Source organism: Falco rusticolus, chromosome 15, assembly GCF_015220075.1.
Source record: "Falco rusticolus isolate bFalRus1 chromosome 15, bFalRus1.pri, whole genome shotgun sequence".
Classification (NCBI taxonomy): domain Eukaryota; kingdom Metazoa; phylum Chordata; class Aves; order Falconiformes; family Falconidae; genus Falco; species Falco rusticolus.
Genome location: NC_051201.1, coordinates 1,165,026 through 1,177,321, shown reverse-complemented (window position 1 = coordinate 1,177,321; position 12,296 = coordinate 1,165,026). Strand labels below are relative to the sequence as shown.

Below are 12,296 nucleotides of genomic sequence, written 5' to 3'. Positions count from 1 at the left end.
GGCCAGCCTGTGTAGGCAGGGAGGGCGTGGAGGCTGCCCCGTGTCCCCAGTGTGCTGGGCTGGGCTGGCTGCTGCTGGGACAGTGCCTCCTGCACCCAGTGCTGGCATGTGGGGCGAGGGACAAGAGACGAAGCTCGGAGAGGCACGGACTGTGCCAGCCCCATCCCTGATGAATCCCAGGACATCCTCAGGGTGCTGGGCTGCCATGGGGTGCCCCGAGTGCTGGTGGCTGTCTCAGAGCGGGGGGCCCTGGCACCCCAAAAGGTTGTGGGAACTGGGGCTGCCCCCTGTTTCGGGGTGGGAGGGATGGTCTGGCTGCGGGTGGCATTTCCTGAGCCCGGGCTGGCTCCGCTCCCCAGCCCAGTGCCGGAGGGCTGCGACGCCAGCCTCGCCAGCAGCTGGGTTTCGGGAGGTGCAGTGGAAATGCCTTTTCGGTAACAACGCATTTCTTATTTAACTGTTCAGAGCACTCGTGGGCCTCCCTCGCCCCTGAACACTGGGACTGCACCTCCATCCCCAGGGTCCTCCTTCGCCCCTGAAACCCCTGAATGCCGGGGCTGCACCTCCATCCCCAGGGGCCCCCGGTAGAGCTGGAGACCGGGGGGGGGGGGGCTCGTGCACAGCACCCCAGCCTGCCCCCCCTGTCCCAGGGCATCCCCCGGTTCAGGCTTGGTGACAGCCACCGGCTCTGCCCACCCTGGGGAAGAAGAAAGGTGCTTTGTGCGGCGGCCCCCAACCTGCCGGGGGGCGGGGGGCACGGGGCCGCCCGTCTGCCCGGGATGAATGTGGGCTCAGTGCGAGCGCATCCCGCACCCCTCGCCCTGCCGGGAGGAGGGGGCCGCCGGCCGCCAGGAAGCGCTGGGCGTGGACAGGGCTTGTGGGAATGATTTCATTGGAAAGGCCTGCGATATTTTTTCCCCTCTTGTGTGTGGTTCTTGGAGGAGGCTGGAGGTGTATCTGGTGGGGACAGCCGGCGGGAGCTGAGCAGCCGCACACATCTGGACCCCACTGTGCCGTCCCGCTCCCCTCCGTGCGGCACAGCCCCTGCCCCGCTGCCCCCTTGGCTGCCCCAGCCTCTGTTTAGTTTGTGCTTTTTTTTTTGCTTCCCCCCCCCCCCCCCGCCCCCCTTTGAGATTGCAAGTTGGTTTTTGTTTTTTTTTTTAAGTTCTCTGGGAGCTGCGGGCCAAGGGGAGGCGAGTGGGAGCAGGGGCTCTGCATTCCGCTCTTCCCAGACGTCCCTACCCTGGTTTTTATTTTGTGTTTTTGCCCTCTCTGTTGTCTTTAGTCGTCCGGCGCCCCGTCTGACAATGATCCTCTCGGTCCCCTTCCTCCCGGCTGGGGTAAGTACTGAGCCGCCTCACCTGCCTGCCACCGTGCTGGCTGGACAGCGGCAGCACCAGTGCGGATGGGGATGCTGCTCCGGACCTTGCCCGTCCCGTGGGGAGGATGGTGCTGTCAGCAGCTCCTGTGCTTCTGTCCTAGGCATTACTGGGAGTGGTGGCTGGGGAGCCAGTGTTCCCCGTGCTCTGTTGCATGTGGGGCTGAGTCTGCCTGTGATTAGCACGATCTCTGATTTGAAATCCAGCTTTTTTTCCCTTTTTGTTAAACCCCCCCCCACCACCACCTTTTCCTGGAGGAGTTCCCAGCCTCTCTCAGCTGCTGAATGCAGAAGTGCTTGTGGTTGTTCTTTGGACGGGGGCAGAGGTTGGGGATCCAACTCCTCGCTTGTCCCCAAACCCCTCCTCTGCCAAACGGGGATCTATCCCGCTGCCGTGCATGCCTCCGGGGATGCTTTGCCCCAGTCCACACCAGGGTTGGGAGCTGGCAGGAGTGGGGCTGCCTGTCCTGCCCCCATGGCCCAAGCATCATGTGCTGGGATGTTTTGAAAGGTCCCTGTGCCATCCCCAGAGCAGAGGGGCCCCCCCTCCACGGCGAGAGCATCCCCTGGAGAGGGCAGGCTGGGATGCTTGTGGGTGCAGATGGGCTGTGCTATGCCAGGGAGGGCAGGAGAGGGGTTAAAACTGTGGGGAACTTGGAGCAGGGCCAAGGGGACCCAGGCTGTTATGGGGGTCTCAATGGGGACTGTGCTGGAGCCTGTGCTACCGTGCTGGGTGGCCCACCTCCTGCATCAGCAAGCAGAGGGGCCCCATCCCGTGTCAGCTGGGCAGGCTGGGGGGTGGCACGGCTCTGTGTGGGGCTGAGCACCCTGGGGTGGGGATCCTCAGGGTGCATGAGCTCTCAGAGATGGATGCAGTCCTGGTTGTTGTATGCAGAGTCTGCCAGAGCCACAGTGTGGGGGCTGCTTCCCGTGGTCTGGGAGCAAGGGTGGGGGGGGGGGTGGCAGTGGCTGGGAGGTGACAGGGGAGCGTGCGTGCAGGGCATCCCTGCCGGCATGGAGCAGGGCCCTGCACGTGGGGAGTGACGCAGGCGCGTGGAGGGATGGAGGTGTGTTTGCATGTGGGGCACACGTGTGGGTGGGGAGGCAGCGAGCGTGCGTGGGCGTGTGCAGGGGGGTGCTGGGCAAGAGACCGAGCAGCGTTGGCAGGTGGGACGAGATGGGGTGCGCAGGGTGGGTGCGGGCACGGTGGGGAGCGGGTACAGGATCACCGCTGAGCCGGGGCGTGTGGCGCCTGGTCATGGCTGGGAGGCTCGTGCTGTTCAGAGTGTGCAAATAGTGCTGGAAGCGTGTGTTGGGCTGGGGGTGCCCAGGGAAGTGTGTGAGGCTGCAGGCACGGGGGCGGGGGTGTCGGGCAGTGGTGCTGGGGTGAGTGGCATCGTGTTGTGCCTGTGTGCAGCAGCAGGAGGGCACGTGTGCCTGTGCACGAGCATGCTGGGGGCACGAGCCGTGCACTGGCGACAGGGCCACACAGGGAGTTTGGATGCATTTGAGAAAGCACCTGCAGGTCTGCCTGGAGGGATGCTGCGCTTGTGGACGCTGCGTGTCCGAGGAGGGGGTGTGTGCCGCCTGCCCAGAAGGACCCGTGGCTGAGCACGCCCCTTGTGCCAGCCTGGCAGTGGGTTGGCAGGACTGGTCTCTGCCATTGGACCTCCCTGCACGCTGGCCTTGGGGGCACGGAGAATGTCAGTCTTTCCTGGAGGTGCGGCAGCTTGGGCATGTAGAAGAAACGTAGGGGGTTTTATAGTGCCTTTTCCAAACGAGCCGGGGCAGTGCCAGTGGGGAGGTGGGACAGGGGGAGCTGACGAACTTCTCATGAACTGGGAAGGGGAGGGCTGTTCCTGGGACTGCAGGTCAGTGCTGGCCAGGGCGCTCCAGCTAACGCCTCCTCTCTCCCTTTTTCTCTTAGAGAAGAGACAGGACAATGGGCGAGTGTATTACGTGAACCACAACACACGGACCACCCAATGGGAAGACCCTCGCACGCAGGGGTAGGCAGCCTGCGGGGAGAGCAGGGAGGATGCTTGCTGTTTTGGAAGGTCCGTGTGATGGGCTACCGAGCGCCCATCTGAGAGCTGTCTGCCGGGGACCGAGCGGGCTGCAGCGCTGGGGAGTCAAAATCAGTGAGAGCCGCAGGCAGTGCTGGAGCACAGGAGGGCTGGGCACTGCAGTCCTGGGCATCGTGGGGCAGCGCTCCAGCTTGCGGGAGCTGGGGTAGAGATGAGGAAGCAATGGGGAGGACTGTAGGGCTTTCTGAGCAGAAAGAGGCGCTTTCTTCTTGCCCTGGTGCTTTCTGGCAGGGCTCTGCTTGGGCTTCTGAGGGCGCTGGGTTGCGGCTCTCCAGAGAGCTGCCCAGGCCCCCACTGAGGTCCTCTCTTCTGCAGACAGAGAGCGAAGCTGTAACTGTGGCCAGCCCTGGCCATGGCCGAGTGCAGCCCAGGCAGGGCTGCTGTCTCGGGGTGCAGGCAGGCGCTAATCCCATGCTGTGAATCCTTCCTTTTGCCTGGCACGGAGCTGCAAACTAAAGGTGGTTCCCAAGGGCAGCAACTTGGAGAGCCATGGTTCGGGGTGAGGGATGCCTGGTGACCCCTTCCTTGTCGGCAGGATGATCCAGGAGCCGCCGCTGCCGCCTGGCTGGGAGATGAAGTACACAAACGAGGGTGTGCGCTACTTCGTGGACCACAACACTCGCACCACCACCTTCAAGGACCCGCGCCCTGGGTTCGAGTCTGGGTAAGCGCTTTTGTGCTGGGCCCTTCGCCTCGTGGCTGGGCTGCGCACCAGGAGCCGCGACCGCCTGTTTGCAGCTCCTGCCTTCCTGTGGTCGTGACACGGAGCGGAGGGAGTGGGTCAGCTTTGTTGCAAAGAGACTGAGTAGCGGGTTTAAAGTCTTGCGTTTGGCTCTGAGAGAGGAGAGCTGCACCCCAGAGATCTTCCTCCTGCCTGGCAGGCGATGAGACTGCTCACACCGGGGCAGGTGGGGGTGCTGAGCCGAGGCCCATGATGCTTTTGCAGGAGCAAGCAGGGTGGCTCCCCAGGGGCGTATGACCGGAGCTTTCGCTGGAAGTACCACCAGTTCCGCTTCCTCTGCCATGTGAGTAGAGCAGAGGGCCCCAGAACCCCGGGGGCTGCTGGGCTGGCTGGGTGCGTGGATGGCCTGATCCTGTGGGCAGGCGCAGGTGAGGAGAGCTGCTGTGCCAGCCTACGCAAAGCCTGGTGTCTCTGCCTTGCTTGTAGTCAAACGCGTTGCCCAGCCACGTGAAGATCAGCGTTTCCCGACAGACACTCTTTGAGGACTCCTTCCAGCAGGTGAGGAGGTGCCAGGGCCGCGGAGCCCGGGGAGGTGCGGAGCCGGCCCTTGCACCAGCCTGCGGTGACGCCTCCTGCTTCCCCCCAGATCATGAACATGAAACCTTACGACCTGCGGCGCCGCCTGTACATCATCATGCGAGGAGAGGAGGGCTTGGACTACGGTGGCATTGCTAGGTGAGCGCTGGTGTGCCGGACCACACGCCTGCTGTGGGATGGGGCTGTGCCCGGCCTGCAGCGCGAATCCTGCTGGCATGGGGGCCTGTCCAGCAGCTGCACTCAGGGTCTGCAGTGCCTGCGTGGGCGGAAGAGCCCAGGGTTTTTCAGATGGGAAACAGTGTGAGTTTTAGGAATGGTGGACCATTGCGAGAGCATCGCATCAGCCTGTCCCTGGTGTAGCGAGGGCCGGGGGACCCAGCTGGGGCTCTCCTGCTGCCCCTGGGGTGTAGGGGTGATGGGTTGAGCAGCCTCTTCTCCCTGCAGCCCACCTTCGCAGCTGGCGGGCGCTGCTGTTTCTTGGGACAGTCGGCGTGTGCCGGGGCGGACATGGTGTGATGCAGTCACTGCAGCTTCCATCTGCCTGCCCTGAGGATGGTGTTACCACAGAGCGTGGGCTGCGTCTCTGCTGGAGGAGGGGTCCTGTGTCCCCACGAGCCCCCGCTGGCTCACTCGGGTTGTCTGCTTTGGTGCTGGGCTAATGCTTCCCCTGCCTGCCGCCCCGGCATTCGTGCTGCCGTGCTCTCGCCCGCTCCTCCTTTGTGGTGCCGCTGCCCCCGGCTCCGGTGCAGGGGCTCCTGCTCTCCACCTCTCTCTGTGTCCTGCCAGTGGTTTTACCCTATGGTAGGTTACGTCATGCTGTTCTACCACAGGGTAGAACCACGGACGGGATGCCGGGGCTGCTTCTGCGTCTGAGGACTCCTGTCTCCTTGCACGGCCAGGAGAGCGAAGCCAGGACGGTGTCCGTCCCGCGCTGCCTTGAGGTCGGGGTGGGGCTCCCGGGGGGCGCCTGTGCCGAGAGGCTCGGGAGGGCTTCGCACAGCAGCGTGCGTACGTGTGCGACAGCCTGGTTGGGAGCGAGCCCTGCGGTGCCTGCTGGGATCCCTGACGCCCCAAGTGAGGCCTCTGGCAAACCGGGCCGTTTGTGGCTGGTGTCTCCAGAAGCACTTCACAAACCACGCACAGCACCCCTGGGGCTGAGGACGCCCTCGCCAAGTCACACCAGGGCCCAGCGCTTGCACCACTGCCCCGAGGCACCTGGTTCGCACGGGGGGGGCGTGCTGCAGAGGCAGGTGGCTGTCCCCTCCTGCCCACAGCCCCTGGGCGCCCTGGCTCCTCAAGCCGCTCGTCACCTGTGCTCCTCCTTCCTCTCACCCCAGGGAATGGTTCTTCCTCCTGTCCCACGAGGTGCTCAACCCCATGTACTGCCTCTTCGAGTACGCTGGCAAGAACAACTACTGCCTGCAGATCAACCCAGCCTCCTCCATCAACCCCGACCACCTCACCTACTTCCGCTTCATCGGCCGCTTCATCGCCATGGTAAAAGCCTGGGGTGATGGGGTGAGGGGTTGGCCAGGCGACAGAAGACAAGACACTTTGTTTCTGCCCGTCCATCCCCCAGAGTGGGGGCCTTGCAGGGGACGGGAGTGGGCCGTGGGGTGGGGGGCCGCTCTGCGTGCTGTGGCTGTTTGCTTGGCACTGCTGCCCCCCTTCAGCCCCTTCTCACTCAGCTGTGAGCCCGTGGGAGACAGCTCATTGCGGGGGTGCTGTGGGGAAGGCTGCGGGGTGATGCGTTTTAAATCCAGGGGATGGCCGTGGGGCCAGAGGGGACCTGGTTTCCCAGGGGCTGTGTGGTGGGGATGGCTCCAGATCTTTGGCTGCCACCCCAGGTGCTGTCGGGTTTGCAGCTCCACAGGCTATTTATAGCCCCAGCAGTGTGAGGTTTTCCAGCTGCCCAAGCCCCGGAGCGGCTCCTCCCGTTCGTCTTGCATTCCTCAGGGCCAAGGTGCCGTGGGGTTGCCCAGCTTCGGGCTGGCAGGGGGGCTGCCAGGGGTTCCCTGAGCTTGGGGAAGGGTCCCTGGCCCGCCGCCCTGCAAGGTGTGTGCGGGAGGCAGCCGCAGGCTGCGCTGGCCCCTGCTCTGTCCTGCCCTGCCCTGCTCCACGCGTTGCAGGATACCAATAAAACCCCAGACTATTACTCACCGCTGGGCTGTTCTAGACAAGCGTCTGCATTATTTTTGGCTGCCTTTGCCTTGGGGCTCCTGGAAGCCAGGGATTCAGGGAAGCCACAGCACAGCTCTGTTTAAACAAGTGCTCTTAATAGAGCTGTGAGGGGAGAAGGAGACATGGTGGAATTCGCAGTGGGGAGGGGAGTGGGCTGCGCACACACCCACGCCAGGCGAGCCGCCCCCAGGCAGTGCTGTCGGGGGGAGCCCACTCCTCCCCACCACATTTGCCAGCCAGGGGTGAGTGCCGCAGCTCTGGGACCCCGGGAGCGATTCCCCTTTGCCCCGCAGCTCCCCCAGTGCTGGAGTATCATCTCGCCCCGTGGGTCTGCCCTGGGGTCCCCCATGACCTGGCACCACCTCCCCGCCGTAGGCTCTGTATCATGGGAAGTTCATCGATACCGGCTTCACGCTGCCCTTCTACAAGCGGATGCTGAACAAGCGGCCCACGCTGAAGGACCTGGAATCCATTGACCCCGAGTTTTACAACTCCATCGTCTGGACCAAGTGAGTGCCTCGTGCTCCCTTCTGGCCTGGGCCTGTGCTGCTGTGGGGGAGGCGGCGCTCCTCCCCACTCCTCCCCACGGCCCCTCGCTGCCGCTGGCTGCTTCCGTCAGAAATCACATCCCGGTGTCCTCCCGCAGGGAGAACAGCCTGGAGGAGTGCGGCCTGGAGCTGTACTTCATCCAGGACATGGAGATCCTGGGCAAGGTGACCACCCACGAGCTGAAGGAGGGTGGCGAGAGCATCCGGGTGACGGAGGAGAACAAGGAGGAGTACATCATGTGAGTGGCCATCCCCAGGCCCCTGCCGGGTGCTACCCGTGCTGGCCGCAGGGCAGCTCTGGGATGGGAACGTGGGGCTTGGGACGTGGCTGCTTCCCCGGGCTACGTGGCCTGTGACAAGTATGGGCTGGCGCGGTCGGCCGAGCTCCGCTGCGGTCTGGCTTGCTGCTGGCTGGGCAGTTGCCAGTACTTTCAGGAAAGAGGAGAGGGGAGAGAGGGTGAGACTTCTCTCCCTGTCCTGTGGCTGCACACCCTGCCCGTCTGCTGCAGGGCTGGCTGGGGGCTGCCAGGGCGTTCTCCTCGTGCGCACGGTAGGCTCCGGCCACGGGACGCAGCTTGCACCCCTCATCCTCCCGAAGGCCGCTGGTCTGTGTTCAGAGCTGCCTGCTGTTCAGGGCTGGGAAGCAGAGAGAGGAACCCACGGGTGGGAACTGAGGGCAGCTCTGCTGATTTGCAGGAGCCCCTCTCCCCCTCCCCATGCACGCGTACGGCTCCCAGGGCCCTCCCCGCAGCTGGGAGGGATGGTGGGGGTTCCCCATGCCAGGCCAGCGGTGCTGGCTGCCTGCCAACCACTGTCTGCCTTTCCAGGCTGCTGACGGACTGGAGGTTCACACGAGGCGTGGAGGAGCAGACCAAGGCTTTCCTGGACGGCTTCAACGAGGTGGTGCCGCTGGAGTGGCTGCGGTACTTTGACGAGAAGGAGCTGGAGGTGAGCTGGTGCCTGTGCTGGGATGGGGACATGGAGGTACTGGTGCTTCCCAGCCCGCTGGAGGCTACCCAGGGAATGGCACACGGTGACAGCAGAGCGCACGGGCTCCACTTGCACCCTCTGCCCCACAGCTCTGCTGACAGGGGTATCCTCAGTCTGGGTGTTCGGGTCTGGGAGGGTGGCTCGTTGGGTCCATTGGCAAGAAAATGTCTCAGTGGAGGCGAGGAATTCCTCCCAGACGCCTCTGTTGGCCGGTGCTGGAGCCTGTGCTTTGTGAGGCCCAGCACCAGAGGGGCTGGTGTTCCGAAGCGTGGGTGCAGGGCCTTATTTCTGTTCCCCCACTAACTGTCCCCTGTCCCCAGCTGATGCTGTGCGGCATGCAGGAGATAGACATGAATGACTGGCAGAAGAATACTATCTATCGGCACTACACCAAGAACAGCAAACAGATCCAGTGGTTCTGGCAGGTCAGTCCCAGTGCCGGCAGCACCTCTGCTGAGCTCTGCAGCCCTGGGATCGTCCCCTGCCGCGGCCCAGGGCTGGCTTGGGGCACGCAGCCTCGCAGGCTGTCAGGAAGAACAAAATACAACCACGAGCACGTGTTCAGCCAGCAGCATCTGGCTGTGGCTGGCGGAGGCGCTGGTGCCAGCACAGGGGCAGCAGGGAGCACGTAGTGGTCAGTGTGCTCCTAGCAATTAGCTGATGCTTTTGGGCAGGACGGCAGAAGAGGGTGACATGTAACAGAGCTGCGCCAGGTCAGGCGGTGCTGCTCCGTGCTGGCCCGGAGAGAAGTGGGTCAAAAATGTCTCCAAAGGAGGGCAAGGGGGCAGAGCTGCTCCCTGCCGGCCCCGTGGGATGCACCCGTCCCCAAGGGTGTGGGACTGGAGGCGAGGGCTGGACCGCGTGCCCGGCACGTTGCGCTGCCCTGGGCTGCGGCTAAGCCCGGCCAGCGGGCGTGGGGTGTTGGTGGCAGGAGCTGCACGGCAGGATGGTGCCCCGGGCCCGGCTGGGCTGTGGGCTTGGGGGGTGACAGGGATCCCATGCTCCTGCCCCGTTCTTGTAGGTGGTTAAAGAGATGGACAACGAGAAGAGGATCCGCCTGCTGCAGTTTGTGACAGGGACCTGCCGCCTGCCCGTCGGGGGGTTCGCGGAGCTCATCGGTGCGTGTTCCCGGGTGCCTGGCATGGGCAGGGTCCTGGGGAGGCGAGGGGGGCAGCGGCTGCGTGCAGGGGGGCAGGTGGGACCTGGCTGGCTGTGTCTCCACCACAGAGTGCACGTAAGCAGTGAGGCAGCTGCAGCGTCTGAGCCTGGTGATTTAACCCGGTGGTGTGCTGTACTCAGACAAATTCCTTAGCCGTGAACTGTAGTGCCACAGTTAACTTTGTCAGTCCAGTTTATAATCTCATTTTGAATGATTTTTTTTTTTTTAAATTCTGATTTTTGTGCAATGAAACCCCTCTTCTAGAAAAACCACAGTGTGGCATTATTCTGCTCTCATCCTTTAATTTGCTACTTTCTGGGGCCTGTACCAGCCTTTCCCTTACTTTCCTGGAATTGGTGGCAAGCTAATCAGCTAACTTAACCCGCTCATTTATTCTTGCTGGCATATTAGCTTTTTTCCAGCCCCCTGGAATCTCTCCAGTATTCACAATCTGTTAAAAAGCGACCTCAGTGACTCAGACTTCCTGAGCCCCAGGTCCTTTAAAACTCTTGGATGGACCCACTCAGTCCTGTGGGTCTATGGATAAATATGTCCTGGCACTTGCTGTTTAACCGTCTCGCTTAGAAGCCGTGCTGTTACCCTTCTGTGCTGTGAAAGATGCTTTTCAGCTTTCCTCTTTCTTTCTTATTTTCTGTACATCCTCTCTGCAAAGGGCTCAGAACAGGCAGTGAGCACTGCTGCGGATTTATGCCTCCGTGTGTCTCTGTGATCATCAGGGGGTGTGATGCTGTGATCTGCTGGCTAACAGCATGTTAGAGGGGTTTTCTTTTTCAGCTCCTGGTCATGTAATGATATTTGTTGTGCTTGTAATTAACAGGCAGCAATGGGCCCCAGAAATTCTGCATCGATAAAGTTGGCAAAGAGACATGGCTGCCTCGGAGCCATACATGGTAAGTCATTTCTCCTTAGCCCCGTTAGGAGCACGTGGGGACAACTGCGAGCAGCCTCTGCGCGGCTGCACAGGGCCCCAGGCACCCTCCATCCTGGCCGCCCACGTTCCTGGGGGATGTAGCTGCCATTCCTGGCTGTGCGTCTTAATGCAGCTGCTGTGCGCAGCTGAGGCTGGAGAGGACCCTGCTGTGGGGAGGAGAACTGGGATCACGGCGCTGTTCCCAGCCTCTGCTGTCTCTCCAGCTTTAACCGTCTGGATCTCCCTCCCTACAAGAGCTACGAACAGCTGAAGGAGAAGCTGCTTTATGCAATTGAGGAAACGGAAGGATTTGGACAGGAATGATGGAGCTTTGGTGCTTTCCCAGGGCAGAGGGCCCTGGAGTGCTGCCGGCCGGTGGTCCTGCCTGCTGGCGCCCGCAGAGCCCAGCGCTCGGCCCTCTCCGCAGGATGGTGTGCAGGCAGCTGCGGACGCTGTTGCTCTTGTTCCTGGGCGAGATCTGCACTAACGTGGCCCTGGGGGAAACGGGTCCGCGTTTCTCTTCCTAAAGAAACTTGAGGTGTGCTGGAGAGGTAGACGCAAAAGCTTGGCCCCAGTCTGCTCGTGAGGTGCGGGGGCTGGCACCGGGGACAGGGCACAGCCCCGGGCCTTGGCAGGCAGCGCGCAGTCACCGAGGCTCCCTGGTTCCCCCGGCAGACACAGCGAAATGAGATCCAGGTTAGGCACCGGCTGGTTTCCACCCGCTAGCGTGTTCTGCCTTTTCAGGGCATTTTGATAGATTCAGGTGAGGAGGGGAAATGGCTCTTGAACCGACCCTCGGGTCACTTTTGGGCTCTGTCCTGCACCTGGCAAAGGTGACGGGGAGCTCCCAGCTGATGCTGCTGGGGCTGACCACTGCACAAGGGCCAGGACTGCCCCATCCCGCGCCAAACCCACAGCCGCCGGCGCCCAGCGCCTGGCTGGCCACGTCCTTTGTGTGTTTTGATTTGCAAGAGCGTGGCCCCTGTGCAGTTGTATCTAATAGCGGTCTGGTGCTCGGAGCTGGTGCTCCACAGCAGCCTTGGGGGCTCCGGTCACGTTCGGGGCACATCTGGCCTTTGCTTGGTTCGTGGGTTCGGCCCTAGCGCCCCATGGTTCCTGTGTGGCTGGTCGGGCTGGTGGCAGAAGCTCCTGGAGCTGCGGGTGAGGGCAGGATCAGGCCTCTGCCCCTCGCCTGATGCCCAGTCTGCTGCTGCCCCCCGCCCCGGTGTGCTCGGGGCAGACCCACCCGCGCAGGCGTTGGTGTACATAGCTGTACATAGGGGAAGTCTACAGCTACAAGACACTGCAATAGCTTTTGACTGGTAACCAGATAGTTTTGTACTGCACCATCCTGCCTCAGCGATGCCAACTTCTTGTGCAATAAATGATAAGCAGCTGCCGAGATGTGTGTCCCTGGTCGGTGTCTCGCACGGGGAGACAGCCTGGTGTGACCCCTGGGGTGTCTGCGCGGGGGCTCGGCTGAAGGGACATGGCGGGTGCCCAGAGCTTGTCAATGAGGTCATAAATAATACGTACTTTTTTCCACACACACACTGCACAGGAGCGTCAGGCTGGGCGCAGCGCTCCTGCCTGTCTTTGCCCAATCTATAATAACACGTTGCTAAAAACATCTCCAGGGCTTTGTCCCAGAGCTGGAGCTGCCTCCCTGTGCCACCATGTGATGAAACCCATAGCGGCGTTGGCGGAACTAAATCAGGTGCGTGAGGTCAATGTCCATAGGCC

General features: G+C 62.5%; 1 protein-coding gene across 5 annotated transcripts in view; it reads left to right on the top strand.

The window, feature by feature from the left end:
- WWP2 (WW domain containing E3 ubiquitin protein ligase 2) overlaps positions 1-11,955 on the top strand; it is a 43,444-nt gene extending 31,489 nt beyond the window's left edge. For 4 of the 5 annotated variants that reach the window (XM_037409456.1, XM_037409458.1, XM_037409457.1 and 1 more), the window contains 14 exons: positions 1,286-1,340; positions 3,306-3,387; positions 4,001-4,129; positions 4,412-4,490; positions 4,634-4,705; positions 4,794-4,882; positions 6,082-6,241; positions 7,301-7,434; positions 7,572-7,712; positions 8,301-8,421; positions 8,784-8,888; positions 9,485-9,581; positions 10,461-10,533; positions 10,778-11,955. In XM_037409456.1, coding sequence (XP_037265353.1) covers positions 1,286-1,340; positions 3,306-3,387; positions 4,001-4,129; positions 4,412-4,490; positions 4,634-4,705; positions 4,794-4,882; positions 6,082-6,241; positions 7,301-7,434; positions 7,572-7,712; positions 8,301-8,421; positions 8,784-8,888; positions 9,485-9,581; positions 10,461-10,533; positions 10,778-10,877 — 1,437 coding nt within the window. In that variant the 3' untranslated portion in view covers positions 10,878-11,955. Of the gene's footprint in view, positions 1-1,285; positions 1,341-2,403; positions 3,099-3,305; positions 3,388-4,000; positions 4,130-4,411; positions 4,491-4,633; positions 4,706-4,793; positions 4,883-6,081; positions 6,242-7,300; positions 7,435-7,571; positions 7,713-8,300; positions 8,422-8,783; positions 8,889-9,484; positions 9,582-10,460; positions 10,534-10,777 lie in introns of those variants that run through there. The other variant, XM_037409460.1, reaches the window with a different exon arrangement.
- Positions 11,956-12,296: the final 341 nt, after the last annotated feature.